At 35.8% G+C, this 18,968-nt stretch overlaps 1 protein-coding gene across 1 annotated transcript in view; it reads right to left on the minus strand.

The window, feature by feature from the left end:
• The window catches only part of NKAIN2 (sodium/potassium transporting ATPase interacting 2), a 941,095-nt gene that overhangs the window by 616,637 nt on the left and 305,490 nt on the right, over positions 1-18,968 (minus strand). The window contains exon 3 of the mRNA XM_055534975.1: positions 6,028-6,165. Within this exon, the coding sequence (XP_055390950.1) occupies positions 6,028-6,165 (138 nt within the window). The remainder of the gene's footprint in view (positions 1-6,027; positions 6,166-18,968) is intronic.

The following is an 18,968-nucleotide window of genomic DNA, read 5'->3' on the forward strand; positions in this document are numbered from 1 at the left end:
ATAAGAGAAAAACAATAAATATCAAAATGAAAATGTATGATATTTAAAAGGGTAAGGATCTTTACTAAGTGATCTATATGTAAAAATTGTTATGGTAAACACTAAGGCTCCACAGAAAAACGAGCAATGAATACAGCATGACAATCCCTTGAAAAGGAAATAAAAATGGCTAATGAAAATGTGAAAAAAGTTCAATTTGGTAAGATAAGAAATGCAATAAAAATGACACTTTTTCTTTCAGTAGATTAAAAAAATATGAGAACAGATAGTATTCAGGGTTAGAAGGGGTGCAGTGAAAAACAGTGCTGTACATTGGTGGGAGAATAATTTAATAAAATGATTCTGGATGCGTAATTGTCAACTATATACTAAAAGATTTAAACTTGTTCATATTATTTAGTTATATTTAGGTATCTTTTTTAAGGATCAAAATCACAAATGAAGATGAGAGCATTTTTTATGGTGATGATTACAGGGAAATATTTATCATGAAAACAGTATGATGTATAATGATATATACATTATTGTTGTTGTTTAGTTGCTAAGTTGTGTGTGACTCTTTTGCAATCCCTGTTGCCCACCAGACTCCTCTGTCCATGGGATTTCCCAGGCAAAAATACTGGAGTGGGTTGCCATTTGCTTCTCCAAGGGGTCTTCTTGACCCAGAGATCAAACCTGCATCTCCTACACTGGCAAGTGGATTATTTACCACTGAGCCACCAGGAAAGCCCCCAATATATACCATACCATAATATATTTATTATATTATATAATATATAATATATGTAAAGGGTTAAATAAACAATGAAACTGCTGTTGTTGTTCAGTCGCCCAGTTGAGTCTGACTCTTTGCGACCCCATGGACTGCAGCACACCAGGCCTCCCTGTCCATCCCCATCTCCCAGAGTTTTCCCAAGTTCATCTTCATTGCATTGGTGATGCCGTCTAACCATCTTATCCTCTGATACGCTCTTCTTCTCCCTCAATCTTTCCCAGCATCAGGGAGTTTTCCACTGAGTCATCTGTTCGCATCAGATGACCAAAATACTGGAGCATCAGCTTCAGCATCAGTTCTTCCAGTGAATATTCAGAATTGATCTTCCTTAAGATTGATTGGTTTGATCTGCTTGCTCCTGAAAGTCCAAGAGACTTTCAGGAGTCTTCTCCAGAACCACAGTTCCAAGGCATCAATTCTTTGGCATTCTGCTTCTTTATGGTCCAGATCTCACAACCATATGTGACCACTGGGAAACCATAGCCTTGACTATATGGATCTTTGTCGGCAGAGTAATGGCTCTGCTTTTCAACACACTGTCTAGGTTTGTCATTACTTTCCTGCCAAGGAGCAATTATCTTCTGACTTCATGGCTGCAGTCACCATCCACAGTGATTTTGGAGCCCAAGAAGAGGAAATCTGTCACTACTTTCACCTTTTCCCGTTCTATTTGCCATGCAACAATGGGGCCGGATGCCATGATCTATTTATTTATTTTTTTTAAATATTTAGTCTTAAGCCAGCTCTTTCACTCTCCTCCTTCACTCTCAAGAGGTTCTTTAGTTCCTCTTAACTTTTTGTCATTAGAGTGCTATCATCTGCATATCTGAGGTTGTTGATGGTTCTCCTGCCTATCTTGATTCCCGGTTGTAACTCATCCAGCCCAGATGCCATCAAGGTGTATATTATGTCAGCAAATCTGGGAGACCCAGCAGTGGCCACAGAACTGGACAAAGTCAATCCTCATCCCATTTCCCAAGAAGAGTAGTAACGAAGAATGTGCTAACCATCAGGCAATCACACTCAACTCCCATGTAAGAAAGGTCATGCTTAAAATCTTGCATGCTAGGCTTCAGCATTATGCAAACCAAGAAGTTCAGATGTCCAAGCTGGGTTTAGAAAAGGAAGAGGAACTAGAGACCAAATTGCCAACATTTTCTGGATTATAGAGAAAGCAAGGGGATTTTAGAAAAAAAAATCTATCTCTGTTTCATTGACTATGCTAAAACCTTTGACTGGACGATGATCAAAGAAATAGCCACATGAATTCCAAAATTATTTGATATTACTTAAAATAAAAATACACATATTTGAGATGTAGCATAATCAGATACATTTCAATTGCACACAGATGAACAAAATGTACAAAAATATAAATAAGTTTCAGTTGTGAACTGATGAAAGTGCTTATCTCTATTTTTATATTGAGTTGTTTTATATTGTGATGTAAAATGACAAATATAGAAATCATAAAAACTTACATTTTCAAGGGAAAGGAAAAGAAATTTCATTGTTAATATCTCAATATCCAGAATACAGAGAGACTATGGATATTTCTTAACTGCAGCAGTACCGTGTTGTTAGTTACCAATTTTGTTGCCAATTTTGCATTTTCCTGCTAAACCCAGATCCTTCTTTGACCAGAATTTCTGTCATCTATGATTCCATTCCAGTTTGTTTAACTAAAATTCTTTTTATCATCTTTAGGCAAAATGAAAATCCTTTATTCCATTTTTATGGCAAATTCTCTATTTTCATGGATCAACTTTTGAGTTTCGACAGGGCATCACAGCCATGAGATTCCACTAATTTGATATATAGAAATGGTTTGTTATATAGAAATTATATAGAAATAGGTAACTAGTATAGAAATTGAGTGATACTATAACACAAACCTAAAATACATAGCATTAACTTTGAGACAAGGTGGTAGATGGAGGCTAGAAGGACAGTGAGAAAACTATCAGGGAAAACAGGAAAAACAGTAAAGAAATGGTTTTTGAGGACTGGAGAAAAGAAGGCTCACAACAATTATTGTGGGAACAATAAGGCTAAATACTGCCCGCAGTAACTTTGAAGATACAAAATATATCTACAAACTTGTGGATCTGGCTAATGGGATTTCCAAGCAAACGGTTGACAGTATTATTCGTCATCTTTTAGCTACTCATAACATGATATTGGTAGGCTGCAGTCCATGGGGTCGCTGGGAGTCGGACACGACTGAGCGACTTCACTTTCACTTTTCACTTTCATGCAATGGAAAAGGAAATGGCAACCCACTCCAGTGTTCTTGCCTGGAGAATTCCAGGGATGGGGGAACCTGGTGGGCTGCCGTCTATGGGGTCGCACAGAGTTGGACACGACTGAAATGACTTAGCAGCAGCAGCAGCAACATGATATTATGAGAGATGAGCTAAAGGAACAGTCCTGTTTTCAAGTACAATTTATAGGGTACATTGTTAACTGAAGACTTGCTAGGTTGGAAAATAAAAATTTCACTTTTACAGCATCTCCAGCTGGCAAAAGATTTTCCAAGTAAAGACGTTGCCTCTAGAAAAAGAACAAATTCAGAATGGTGTCTGCGAGTCAAGATCAAATCAAAGATGCAATGCTAAGACATGCAGCTAAGACTTCAGAAAGATTTCAGAGATCCTCTCAATTATATAAAAGCTCTAATAATCTTAAAGGCATGCCATGATATTGTAACTCTTATGGAACAATGGAAACTGTATCTTATATTGAAAAGATTTGTGCATATGTAATTTAAGAAGATGAGTTTAATTTGATACACAGAAATCTCACAAAAATTTTTGAGAGCTGTAGCAGTTTAAAAGTGGTAGAGAGTTCAACCAATAACTTAGATTACCACACTCTATTTCAAATTGCCTATCAGGCTCTTACTAGTCTATACAGTTCAGTATTATTTTCAAATGATAATAAACACAATTTTTTTTTTTAAAAGCTAAGCTTTTAAATACCAAGCATTGTGCCAACATCATTTTATATTGAGTTGGTCAAACAGATGTTACAGAAAAACCCAATGAACTTTTTGGCCAACCCAATATAATATCCCACTCACTCCTCAAAACAAAGAAGCCAAAAACTTTTAAGCCGTTCAAAAAATTTGATCCACACCTAGATTTTTATTCCAGGAACTTTATCACAAGTGGAGATGACATACTTATATGGTGATACTCAGAGTAACACTATTTATTAGAATAAAATCATGGAGGAGCCTCAAAGTCTAATGGAAGAGGAAAGGTAAATTGAGACTGTTTCATGTAATGGCATGTAACAAATTAAAGCATGTGGCTGACTTTATTTTTTGGGGCTCTAAAATCACTGCAGATAGTGATTGCAGCCATGAAATTAAAATATGTTTGCTCCTTGAAAGGAAAGTTATGACCAACCTAGACAGCATATTAAAAAGCAGAAACATTACTTTGTCAACACAGGTCCATCTAGTCAAGGCTACAGTTTTTCCAGTAGTCATGTATGGATGTAAGAGTTGGACTATAAAGAAAGCTGAGCACCAAAGAATTGATGCTTTTGAACTATGGTGTTGGAGAAGACTCTTGAGAGTCCCTTGAACTGCAAGGAGACCCAGCCAGTCCATTCTAAAGGGGATCAGTCCTGGGTGTTCATTGGAAGGACTGATGTTGAAGGTGAAACCCCAATACTGTGGCCACCTGATGCGAAGAACTGACTCATTTGAAAAGACCCTGATGCTGGGAAAGAATGAGGGCAGGAGGAGAAGGGGATGCCAGAGGATTGAGATGGTTGGATGGCATCACTGACTCAATGGACATGGGTTTGGATAAACTCTGGGAGTTGGTGGTGGACAGGGAAGCCCGGCATGCTGCGGTTCATGGGGTTGCAAAGAGTCGGACACAACTGAGCGACTGAACGGAACTGAACTGAGTCAATATAATCACAATAATTACTTTCATTGTTAATGTAAGAAACTAAGGATTGGTTAGGTTATGTTGTCCAAAGTCACACAGAATTTGGTAGGTTAAAGATTTTAACCCTGGAATTATGACTACAGAAAACCCACTCCCACACACTGTACCACTTCCTTTACATTGGATCAAATTACAATTTATACAAGAAAGTGAACACTACTATCATATCTTATGCACTGAAAAACCCTCTGCAACAGAACACATCCTACTTGTATTCTTGTAAAAAGTATTACAAGATTTACATGGAAGCATACCCTTAGAGAGGACATGTGCTCATCTGGGTGTGTTCCCAGAGAAGACTATGGGGCTCCCAACTCAGCCTTAGCCAGCCAGTGGACCCCTTGGTCCCAGCTGCCACCATATTGCCTGTTTCAGTACCCATGAGCTTTATCTGGGTTCCAGATGCCAGAGAGAAAAACAGGTAATATGAGGGCATCTTTTATGTGAACGAGGCTTCATAAGACCCAAGAAGGCTTGCTGGTTTGCATTGAATAAGGCAGATCTTTAGCTACAGTGTCTCATATAAATGCCTTTATCAAAAACTTGCTTTACAATTTTTAAGAGATACTATACATTTTTTGCTTTGTCAAAAAACAGAAGAAGCGGAAAAAAAAATGATGGCAATAAAAAAATCTACATTAATGAAGAGCTATAGCTGAGATCTGAGACACACACAAAAGTGAAAAATCCTAAGTTATGGTTCCCATAGCAACTACAACACAGTTGGATTTCACTTTTATGTTAAGTAAGTTTAACTTGAGTGAGAATGCAAAATACTTCCTCCAAGCCAAAAAAAGAATTGTGAAAGACACAGAGTGGTCCAGACTGTTCTGGCTTTCAAGTACGTCAAAAAGCACCCTAATATGTATTAACATTTTTACATTAATACTATATGTTCATTTGTATTGATTTTAAACTACCTTTATTCAGTTGACAAAATATAATTATTTAAAATGGGGAAAAGTCCCACTAGAATCTGTTAAATTGGAAAACATGACTTTATAATTTTTCACATAGCATTTCTATCATCCTTGTATTTACAAAAGAATATTTGCTGAAAGTACAATTTATTGGTACTTTAATAAAGTACCATTTATTGCCACTCACTGCCAAGTGTTTTAAATTTGATAGTTTTTTAAATTACTTTTGATATAACATGAAACTATATAAACAAACACATGGTACTTTAAATATAGAGTTTACAAATAATTTTCAAGACATATATAGTTGGCATATTTTTTCTCTATTTTAATAAAATTTTTAGAAAACAGGAAGGGTACTTACTCCTGTTATGTAACGAGGTCTATATTGAATGGTTCCAAATAAACCAAGAATGACGATAATAATATGTACAAAATTTGCCAGGATAGGTGCCCACTGATATCCAAGGAAGTCAAATATTTGCCTCTCCAGCACACAAACCTAGAATAGCAAAATAGGATATATAGATAAGCACAATGATGAGAGAAAAAAAGGATCACATTGACATGATAATTAGCAACTATAACTGTGTTGCCATATCTGGCATTTGTCTTTAACAGTGAGAATGACATTTTGGGGTATATTTCAAAGGAAGACTATGCGAGCTACGGATCCAGAGACAGCTGCAATCCTTTTAGGGATGATTTTGTGGCGGCATCAAGTAGTATTTGCAGGATTTCATCTGTGCAGTCACAGGATAAATTATATTGTCATATGCACTGTCAAACACTTGAAGTCATCAACCAGCAAGCTTGGGGAATGACGTCCCCATGAAGGGTTTGTTGTTAGAATCTGCTCAGATGTCATCGTATAAGTTGGGAATGGAACACATGGGGTTGATAGAGAGGAAAAAGAACTCTTCAGCAAGTCACGAGACCAGACTTTGGATGTTGCTCTGTCACTAGACAGCCATAGTGCCCCAGGAAGTCATTTCTTTTCTCTGGGGGTCTGATTCTTTATTTGTAAAATGTAGGACTTTGACTAATGTCTAGGGTCCTTCTAACCTTAAGAGGATTAGATTATAAATCAAATGTGACTCTTTTTTTTTTTTTATCATATCCAGTTATCTACAGTAACCAGGAAAAAAGGAGGGCCCTAAAAGAAACTTCAAACAATGGAAAAAAAAAATAAAGCATCACTGTTTAAACACAAGAAACAAGGGATTTTTAATTCTTCTATATTCATCTGTGCTTAGAAACTTACAATTAAGTCATATGTAAAAATCTAAACAATGGGAAGAAAAAAGCAAAACCAATCAACCAACCAACTCACCAAAAAACCCCCCAAAAACCAAAAAACCCCCTGAGACTGACCAGTAGTCCAGAAGTGCCATTTTACATCAACAAAGGAAACCTGAATAGCTAGCAAGTCTCTCATCAGATCTAACAAAGCAAAGGGAATGGTGTGAATTAAACTCAGCTGTATGTTTCCTGCCTGCCCTCAGGTGGAATGATAACAAACTAAAACATTGTAAACGAAACTGATGTTAAGCACAGACATTCAACAATTGGTCTTCAGCTAGCATTTAGAGGAAAATGATTTTAAAACCCCTAAGTCACTAACTATACTTTATCACTCTGCTTTAATACTTCTTGTCAAAAGGACATACTAACTCTTCAAACAGACAATTTACTTTTAAATTAAATACCTGTAGCCTAGTTTGAAGGCTTCTAGAATGATCATTATTCCCACTGCACTTCTTTAACTGACAGCACATTTTCTTATCAGGCATTGAAGGAGAAAATAAACTCATGACAACCGTTGGCATAACACCTCTATTTCCTAAGACACACCAGGTACCATGTTATACTGTAACAGCAATAATCCAGCCTAATAAAATCTTAAGTTTCACTTAGTCTTGGCAGTGAATTAAAAAAAAGAAAAGAGAGAGAGAGAGACAGGGAGGATCTCGGATTTATATTCTATCCTACATATTCTAAATACAAAATACCTTCCAGAGTCCCAGCAGTGGAATATGATATTCTGATTGATTAACAGTCTGTCATGGAATATGCACATAACCCAAGCCTCATAAACTCTGAAATGTCTCCTGATGAAACACTCCTTCAACTGTTTCCATGCAGTCAACACTTCTTATGAAGAGGCCCATTTGTGATGTTAAGCAGTATTACATGTGCCTTGTTGGAATCCATCAATGTTACCAAAAGATAAGTGGATGTTCTCAGCATTGCTAATCGTCTATATAAAAGCTCCTTCTAACACAGAACTCTCTTATCCTTATCCTATGAATAAACAGTAAGTAGAAATGTGAAACAGCAGCAAGAAGCATTTAAACTCTATAAATTTTGAGCATCATAACTGTGGGGACACAGCAGGGAAAAAGTAGAGAGGATGAAGCACATCATTCAAACAGTGGGAAATCTCTCAATAAATGCTCCAATTATGGAACAAAAGAGCAAGCACCATCGTTAATTATAAAAAATATATAGATGATAATATACTCACTAAGACTGCAAAGCTAAAATGAAGTTGCGTCAACATTTATCAGCCTTTTTTATGACAGAACTAATAGTTCCATCAAACATTACTTACGAGGTTATGCAGACTGAACAAGCTAATGTGCAGTTTTTCACTTATAGCACTTCTGCTATTATAGCATTTCACTTATATAGTATTTCTCCTCTTTTTGATAGGCTCTTCAGTCATCATAAGAAGCTCTACCACAGGTTCTACTATTTAGAGCTAGGGCCAAAGAATTGAAGATTTCAGTGCATACAAAGGGAATAACAATTTATAAAGTGGGTACAGACTCTCCCAAGAATTCCTTCCTAGAGGAAGTATATTAATTATGAAATTACAGGGAAATTGTGGCACTAGAGGGAAAAGCATATTTTATTTTTTAATTTTTTAAAGTTTAAGTATACTTGATTTCTAAAGTTGCATTAATTTCAGCTATACAGCATAGTGATTCACATATACTGAATATATATATGTGAATATATATATTCACATAGTTATGCACACATATACACAAAATATATATGTTCTCTTTCATATTACTTTCCTGTATAGGTTATTACAAAATACTGAGAATGATCCCCTGTGCTATACAATAGGTCCTTGCTGATTACCTATTTTATATTTATTAGTGTGTATGTTCATCTTAACCTAATTTATTCCCTCACCCCCTTTGATAACCTAAATTTGTTTTCTATGTCTGTGAGTCTTTTTCTGTTTTGTAAATAAATTCATCTGTATCTCTCTCTCTTTTTTAGATTCCACATATAAACAATATCATATCTTTCTCTGGCTTACTTAATATGATATTTTCCAGGTCCATCTATGTTGCGACAAATGGCAATATTTCATTCCTTTTTATGATTGAGTGTGATTCCTTAAACCACTTACTACAGGTGGGGCATTCATACTATTCCCTGATCATATATCACTTCATTGAATCTGCACAACACCCAGAGAGATAAACATTACCGTCTTATTTTTCAGACTAAGAAATCTAAGATGTATTATGTCTAAGTGATTCTCCTACAGTCTCAGAAATGGTAAATGGTCCAAGAGGAATGTAGGCCTATGGGCATGGCCAGTGCAGTGTCTCTATTTTAGAACTCTCACCACACCTAGCTCAAAAAGAAAATGCTTTCATAGATTATGTTGGAGGCCTATGCTGGGTACAGGATATATGTGACTTTTTCACCTTATTTATATTAGAATAGCATAGAGAATTTCTTTGATCATGCCTATCAGCTTACAATATCAGAATAATCATCATTGGTCAAGGCAGAGCTCCTTTTTATTTTATTTTCTAAGAAGACTCTACACATGGACATCACCAGATGGTCAATACTGAAATCAGATTGATTGTATTCTTTGCAGCCAAAGATGGGGAAGATACATAAAGTTAGCAAAAACAAGACTGGGAGCTGACTGTGGCTCAGATCATGAACTCCTTATTGCCAAATTCAGGCTTAAATTGAATAAAGTAGGGAAAACAACTAGACGATTAGGTATGACCTAAATCAAGTCCCTTATGATTATACAGTGGAAGTGACAAATAGATTCAAAAGATTAGATCTGATAGACAGAGTGCCTGAAGAACTATGGACTGAGGTTCCTGACATTGTCAGGAAGCAGTTATCAAGACCATCCCCAAGAAAAAGAAATGCAAAAGGCAAAATGGTTGTCTGAGGAGGCCTTACAAGTAGCTGATAAAGAAGAGACGCAAAAGACAAAGTAGATAAAGAAAGATATATCCATTGAATGCAGAGTTCCAAAGAACAGCAAGGAGAGATAAGAAAGCCTTCCTCAGCGATCAGTGAAAATAAATAGAGGAAAACAACAGAATGGGAAAGACTAGAGATCTCTTCAAGAAAATTAGAGATACCAAGGGAACACTTCATGCAAAGATGGGCTCAATAAAGGACAGAAATGGTACAGACCTCACAGAAACAGAAGATACTAGGAAGAGATGGCAAGAATACTCAGAAGAACAGATAATCACGATGGTGAGATCACTCACCTAGAGCCAGACATCCTGGAATGTGAAGTTAAGTGGGCCTTAGGAAGCATCCCTACGAACAAAGCTAGTGGAGACGATGACATTCCAGTTGAGCTATTTCAAATCCTGAAAGAGGATGCTGTGAAAGTGCTGCACTCAATATGCCAGCAAATTTGGAAAACTCAGCAGTGGCCACAGGACTGTAAAAGGTCAGTTTTCATTCCAATCCCAAAGAAAGGCAATGCCAAAGAATGCTCAAACTACCACACAATTGTACTCATCTCACATGCTGGCAAAGTAATGCTCCAAATTCTCCAAGTGAGGGTTTCAACAGTATGTGAACTGTGAATTTCCAGATGTTCAGCTGTTTTTAGAAAAGGCAGAGGAACCAGAGATCAAATGGCCAACATCTGTTGGATCATTGAAAAAGCAAGAGAGTTCCAGAAAAACATCTACTTCTGCTTTACTGACTACACCAAAGCCTTTGACAATGTGGATCACAACAGACTATGGAAAATTCTTCAAGAGGTGGGAATATCAGACCACCTGACCTTCCTCCTGAGAAATTCGTATGTAGGTCAAGAAACAACAGAACTGGACATGGAACAAGAGATTGGTTCCAAATTGGGAAAGGAGTATGTCTAGGTTGCATATTGTCACCCTGCTTATTTGACTTATATGCTGAGTACATCATGAGAAATCCTGGGCTGGAGGAAGCACAAGCTAGAATCAAGATTGCCAGGAGAAATGTCAATAACCTCAGATATGCAGATGACACCACCCTTATGGCAGAAAGCGAAGAACTGAAGAGCCTCTTGATGAAGTGAAAGAGGAAAGTGAAAAAGCTGGCTTAAAACTCAACATTCAGAAAACTAAGATCATGGCATCCAGTCCCATTACTTCATGGCAAATAGATGGAAAACAATGGAAACAGAGATTTTTTTTGGTGGGGGATTCCAAAATCACTGTAGACGGTGACTGCAGCCATGAAATTAAAAGATGCTTACTCCTTGGAAGGAAAGCTATGACCAACCTAGACAGCATATTAAAAAGCAGAGACATTACTTTACCAATAAAGGTCCGTTTAGTCAAAGCTATGGTTTTTCCAGTAGTCATGGATGGATGTGAGAGTTGGACTATAAAGAAAGCTGAGTGCCGAAGAATTGATGCTTTTGAAGTGTGGTGTTGAAGAAGACTCTTTAGAATCCCTTGGACTGCAAGGAGATCCAATCAGTCCATCCCTACGGAAATCAGTCCTGAATATTCATTGGAAGGACTGATGTTGAAGCTGAAATTCCAGTACTTTGGCCACCAGATGAGAAGACCTGACTCATTGGGAAAGAGCCTCATGCTGGGAAAGATTGAAGGCGGGAGAAGAAGGGGACATCAGAGGATGAGATGGTTGGATGGCATCACCGACACGATGGATATGAGTTTGAGTAAACTCTGGGAGTTGGTGATGGACAGGGAAGCCTGGTGTCCTGCAGTCCATGGGATTGCAAAGAATTGTACATGACTGAGTGACTGAACTGACTGACTACTGACTGAAATTGTCTCCTTCTACCCACGCCTCAATGTTACTCCTTTCTCGTTCCCTGGATTCTTCTTACTTTATACTCTTTGAGACACCTGACATACAAATATATGCATATAGCCTTGAAAAACATTATTGTTGTGTGTGTGTGTGTGTGTGTGTGTGTGTGTGTGTATGACATTTTCATCTAAAAAACATTTTAGGGAATAAATAACTTTCATTTTTGCCTGGTAGTGGTGGAGGTTTAGACGCTAAGTCATCTCCAACTCTTGGAACCCAATGGACTGTAGCCTGCCAGGCTCCTATGTCTTCTGTCCATGGGATTTCCCAGAGCAAGAATACTGGAGTGGGTGGTCATATCCTATGTTTATTGTGCTGTATATAAATTCTGATTTTTGGTCATTTGGCTTCTGCACAATACCCATTATAAATGCATAACTTTTTTCTTTCCACAAAGAAAAAGTTTGTACAAACTTTTTTCTTTCCACAAAGAATGCAAATACTATTCTTGAGGCTTTTTAAAAACATAAATTGGGGCTATTCTTTATCAACTATTAAAACTATTATCTCTGCATCTGAAATCATCACTTTCTTCTTTTCCTTCAGATCATCAATATGATTGATTATATTGACAAGTTTTCTCAGGTTCAATTAACATTTTTTTCCTGGGAAAATCTTCATTGAATTGGAATACTATTTTATCACATTTTCAGTTTGGGTTAAATACAAACTTACTTCAGAGTTTTATATTTATAAACTGATGTATAATTCAATTTTCTTTTTCTCTCATTCTCTGATTCTGTTATGAAGATTGCATTGGCTTTAAACCTAGGTAAGGCTCAACATTTATTTAGACACTTTACAAACTTTGAAGAAACCAATCAATTCTATGTTCTATTCCCAAAAGCAACCTGTGTCAACTTAGGAGAAAATGGTAAAGTTCATAGATTTTCCTAAATTGTTAGGTTGGTGCCAGCATACAGGCAAATATCTGCTGTGTGTGCATACATTCTTTTCTATCATTTTATTTATATAAATGAGATTTCAATGTAAATAGGACCTTTCACTTGCACTTCCTACCTAGTAATGTGTTGTAGAGGCTTCTTTACATCAACACATTCTGTTTTCATAGCTCTACCTCATTCTACCCTTATTTAGACATTCCATTTTCATAGTTTTTAAAATTCTGTTGGACTTTAACATACACAGATTGCATTAAACAGCTTTGTATATGTGTGTTGATATATCCACATATATACAATTGGAAATGGTAGGTCAAATTCTAGTTGTATAATTTCAAATATTATAACAATTGCTATTCTTTGGCATGTATGTGTGTACTAATACATAGACATGAAAAATACTTTTCTCTTCTGCATGATTTTAAATGTGAATTCTAATCATATTGTTAGTTTAGTCAAGTATGCTTATGCTGAAAAGTTTTCAAAAACCTTTCTGATAATTACCATTAAGTAATATTTATCTTATTTCAATGGCAATAAATGTTCATAAAAAGTACCTGTGCAATGTCTTCCTGATAAATAAACTGACTTTTCAAGCTGGAAAAGACTCATTCTACCCTCGTCAATTTACGTCTGAGAAAATTGGGTTCCATTATGTTAATAGTTTGTTAAACTAAGTTTGACCTCTTAATAGGAGAATATTCAGCCTGAAACAAATATGCTTCAGTGTTTGCAAGGCAAATGGAAAATGTTTCTGTTTCTTTGCTGGATATTTCCATTTAATTTTTTATGAGGAAACTGATGGATATATTAAAATATATATTTTTAACACTTAAATTGTACACTTAGGGCTAGCTGTTTTCAGTTGGTGGGGTGTGGAACTAGTTTCTTTAAAATGCACTTTGCTAATTACAATTATTTCTTAATAAATTTTTCTCCCAGATATTGACATTATTTTCTTATGTTTGTAAATTTTAATTTCAGCTATACAAATAATATAAAATAAAACTTATTCATGACTTTTGATAAAAAATAGGCTTTTTTTCCTATCACGTTAGAACATGAGTTCCTCCATTAGGGAAAAAAATGGTGTTAAAGGCTAGAAACAACCAAATTAAATTTCTACAGCAAAATTATAAACTGAAATTGAATTGAAATTGCAGTTATACATGAGTACCCTTTTCTCCTCTTTGTACGTGTCTGCTATCAGTGTCTCTACTCTCCTTAAGGAACCTGAGATTTCAGATCATCTCAACTCTCAAATCTCTGAGTAAAATAAATAAGGTAACACAGATGTTAGGCAGATAGAGTGCTTCCAATGAAAGTTCATCTGCAATGTCAAAGAAATGACAAAGTCGGCCAAAAGTTGGTTAGCATACAAACTGGAAATTCAGGACTCAATAAAGAAGTTATTTGTATTTTAGTTTTTTTCAGGAGAGGATAACTTGTAAAATTAGCTTTGTTTTAGCATGAAGAGTAGGAAACGGGAGAAAATCAAGATGAAAACTGAAATAGGCTTTAACAGTTCCCAGAATGGGTTCAAAGTTCCTCTTTCATCCTTAAAGACCATGGGAGTTTAGATAAACTTCCAAGCAGACATAGAGTATAGCTATCTATTTATCAAAATTTTGTTAACAGAATTGCTGCTAAATTTTCTTCCTGCATTCCAGTAGAGTACGGCCAATTTATTGCTCCCCGTTTTATCCACTATTTCCTGCTGCAGAGAGAACATAAAACACCCCGAGAGGAAATGAGGAAACAGGTCTGGAACTGTTTCCTTGATTCATATAGGAGTCTGGTCCTTCAGCAAGAAGTTCCTGCCCTGAGATCTTGCCTTGGATTTATGTTTCTCCTGCGTCTGCCTCCCTGGTGCAGAATATTCTGTCACTGCTGTCTGCTTATGTTGGTAAAGCTGCTAATTCTGTCTGTGTTTATTCTGTCCCTTTGCTGCATCTTGTCATGCTAGATCTCATCCACAATCTGGTTACTTACCCTCCCCTGAAGTCTCCTACAATGAACTGTAATTTTGAGCATGTTTCAGATTTGTCTCCTCCAGAATCAGACAAATTAGTTTCTCTCATTTTTAAGCCAATTCCCAAGAAGGCTGTAAAAGACTAGAGATATTGGGTCTTTATAAGATTGTTGAGGTGGTGGATTCTTTGTGATATCGTATAAAAACATCAATATCATAAAGCAAAACTCTGTATAATTATGACTGATGATGCCCTCTCCCCACTTAAGGTTCTCTGTGTTCAAAATGGACAAGGTAAGTGAGAACATATGGGATCTTTTAAATGTTACATGCAGGTGATGAAGAGACACATTTCTTTCATTTCAACAAGTGACCTGATTCATACTTGAAATGAAGAGAATAAACTAAAAGTAGGGTCTGCAATGATTACACATGTAAGATATGGACAAAACCAAGCTCAGAGCTTTACTTCAAGTTTTAGGTACTCTTAAGTAACTGAGATTATTCAAGTGTGTGTGGGAATGTGTGTACATTCATATGTGTAGGTAGGTGTTCATGTGGATTGGTGTGTACACTGGTATTCACTAAAGGATGTAAAATGAAATTGAAAGATGTTTGATAAAAAATGGTTCACAGATAGCAAATTATCCTAATTCAGTTGAAACAAGGATTTTCTATCTCGTTCCACCTAATTGCCTTTCTTTAAAAGCAAGACAAAAAATTAAACCACAAATACAAATGACAAAAACATCACCAAAAGACGTCTGGCCCCAGTGGCTCTGGTTATAATAGAAATCAATGTGTCATAGTGGTAGAGAATTCAAGTTTTGGAATTGGAAAGTCAAGTTTGAACTCTAACTAGCTGTGTTACTGCAAGAGGTAACCTAATTGCTATGAATCTCAGTTTCTTTATCTATAGATTAGGGATATTGTATTACATAGCTCCTAAGATTTTCATGAAGATTAAAGTAATAAAGTACATAGAATACTTATTAAAATGCCTAGGCTGTTTTCTAAAATAGCTGCTATGATTAGTATTTCAACAATACAAGTTTATATACTGGATTATAATACAAATGTTATTCCAGACTAACACGTGCGTAGAATTTTTTGGTTAGAAATGATCATATATTTCTTATTCTATTGATCACAGTGCAAATAATAACATGGCAGTCATGAATAACCTTGATTATTCAAAGGGATCTTTCTTAATGAATGTTTTCCTGCATATTTCAATACTCCATTGTATCTAATCTATTGTAGTACTTTTCCTGTGGTGGTGGTGGTGTCCGATTCTTTGCAACCCCATGGATTATAGCAAGTCAGGCTCCTCTGTCCTTCACTATCTCCCAGAGTTTGCTCAAATTCATGTCCATTGAGTCTGTAAGACTACCTAATCATCTCATCCTCTGCTACCCCCTTATCCTTTTGCCTTCAATTTCTATGCTGTGCTTAGTTGCTCAGTTGTGTCCAACTCTATGACCCCACAGACTGTAGCCCACCAGGCTCTGCTGTCCATGGGGATTCTCCAGGCAAGAATCCTGGTGTGGGCTCCTATGCCCTCCTCTCAATTTCTGTAATACTATGCTAAAAAAGAAAAGATTTGAAACATCTAGTCTTCTGTCATTTTCCATCATTCTCTCCATTTTTCAGATGAGATAAGAATCAACATGTATTTAAAAAAAAAACTATCTCCATATAGTTAATCACAGTAAAGATTTTCAAGCAAATTCTGGTGAAGATGTGGCATAAGCTCAATGGAACTAAATAAAAACAAGAGTTTACATTTCTTACAAGCATTACTGAAACACAATACATGGTATTTCTTAACAAATCTTCACTGAAATGCAGAGACACTTATTTCTGAGGTTGAGTTAATAGGTTTATTTAATTGACCTACATAGGAATCAAACAGCATATTTTAGGACCTTCTCTGCTATTGTGTGAAACAATGCCACTTATATATAATTCTAAGTATGCTAGCTAAAATTCTAGTTGTTGTGATAACAGAATCCTTTATTACTGCTCACAGCTGTTCATTCCGCATAGCAATTTATAACCATTTCATAGTGAACACTCATGCTATCAAAAGACAAGTTGATGACTAGCATATTATACTAGATTAAAAAAAAAAAAACAGAAAATAGTCTTACAAAAAAGTAGTACTAAAAGTTAACACTAGAACACAGAAAAATTTTTTGGGTTGTTGGGGAACTGAGCTTACTAAGTCAAATGATCACTTGATCGGTGTGCTTCTATGTGAAAATATGTGTGTATGTGTACAAACACTAAATATTATTTGATTTTTAGAAGTAGGATTTTTTCAAATTAAACACTATTTTTACAATAATTACTCAAAATTCTTTGAGTATTTATTATATCCCATGCAACCTGATAAGCACTTCAGTGTAGTAAGTCAGTGGTTACTTTTAAATCATGCATTCTACAAGGATTATGTATCATTACCTTTATTGTATAGATTAAGAAATATATCCCATGTTCAAGATCATGATTATAGAGTTGGGCTCAAATCCCAGTCATTCTAACATCAATGCTCATGTTGATAACCACAAACAATTTATAACTAAATATAAATTTAGAACCTATGATTTTGATTTTAAAATATTTAGGGGCACAAATTCTGCTTTACTGACAAATACTTCTCTAAACATTTAAGCATGAGAGATTTCTGTTTTGGCTACAAAAGATTAAAAAACACACTATAACTATTTTTATATATAGCTGGATGATTTGAAAATTCACAATCATTGATTATCCCACAATGTAATCACCATCATTATTATTACTCTATTATTACAAATTATGTAATGCTCTACAGATGAGTTTACAATTAAGACAGAACCTTTTGAAAATACGGTCAAATTTTATCCTATTGATGCAGTTAATAGACTAATAATCCGGCAAAGTCACAACAAAATGACATTTATCTGGAGTCATGCTGTGAAATGGTTTCATACCTTAGTAACCAAACTCTCATTGATGAAGTTTAAAGTTTCCCTATGCTCATATGAAATAAGCTAAAAATATCACAGTCCAAGTCCTCTGAGTAGATGGATCATTGTTTTGATTTTTCCACTGAGTCTATAATTTTCCTCACTGGAAACCCTACTTCCCAGAAGAATCAGAACACATCAAAACGCCAGCTGTTCTTGGTAGCTTTCATAGCTCACTCAAAGTGCATGACAGGTATGAGTTAGGGAGCTTAATGGCTTAATGTAACTATTTGACCTTGAATCTCTAGTATCTCCACAACAAAGTCTTAACTGATTTAAGGTGAAACTAATGCACAAATAGTTTAAATACTAATAACATAGGAATGTCCACTGTGTAGAAGACCTTGACCATAAACTTTTAAATCATGTATCCTACAGCACTGATCGCATACTACAATATTGAGCGATGCAAAGCGCTGTCTCAGGCACCAGTGAGGTGTGTGTTTGGGAACAGGTAATGAGATGAATCAGACTTCACGTTGTCTGGCAGAATTAGTCTTATACCACGAGATATGCTAATATCTGAAATGCTTATTAAGACAGAAATTCTCAAAACTCTCAAGAGGGCCCAGGTGTTCAAATGGCATCCCTGCTGTGGAGCTATATATCTGGTTCTGATCCATTGCCAACCCGCCTATTGCTCATGTAGCAAGTATATACAAACAACATTAAAAAAAAAGGTAGCTAATATTACCAATACACAACAGAGCAAATGAAGGATGGGTTGACTCTATTTCAATAAGGGACTTTCAGATTTGAGTAGAATAAGTTGCTAAATTCATCATCAGTATCATTTATTTTTTTACTATGGATTTTTTTATTCATCAAGAGCTTGGAGAAAGTCAAATAACAAAAATAGCTTGCAATGTTCTTATTTTCATGTATCATATGATACCACTCTCTCAGAGCAAATGACTTTCTCCAGAGAAAACTCTACTGCTATTTTTTTTAACAGCACAATCACATTAAACATATTAAAGCTGCCATCTGGAGAATTTGAAATTTGTCAACAAGGTAAAAATGCAGACACACTTTTTTTTTTTTTTTTCTGAAAAGCAGATAAGGAGTCCAAAAAACATGTCTCATATATCATTATCAGAGAAGTAATGTCTAGGCGGTTTTCAGGTTTGGTCCTAATAAATATCTGTGTATGTTTGTAAATAATTTTATTTTGTGAATTCAAAACAAGGTAAAATGCCACTCCAATCCTCCTGGCCTTACCCCCCATTTAAGGCAGTGAACTAATACAGTAATTACTGTCAGCAGCATTCCCTGTTAAACAGATGCC

Source organism: Bubalus kerabau, chromosome 9 (assembly GCF_029407905.1).
Source record: "Bubalus kerabau isolate K-KA32 ecotype Philippines breed swamp buffalo chromosome 9, PCC_UOA_SB_1v2, whole genome shotgun sequence".
In the NCBI taxonomy this organism is placed as follows: Eukaryota; Metazoa; Chordata; class Mammalia; order Artiodactyla; family Bovidae; genus Bubalus; species Bubalus kerabau.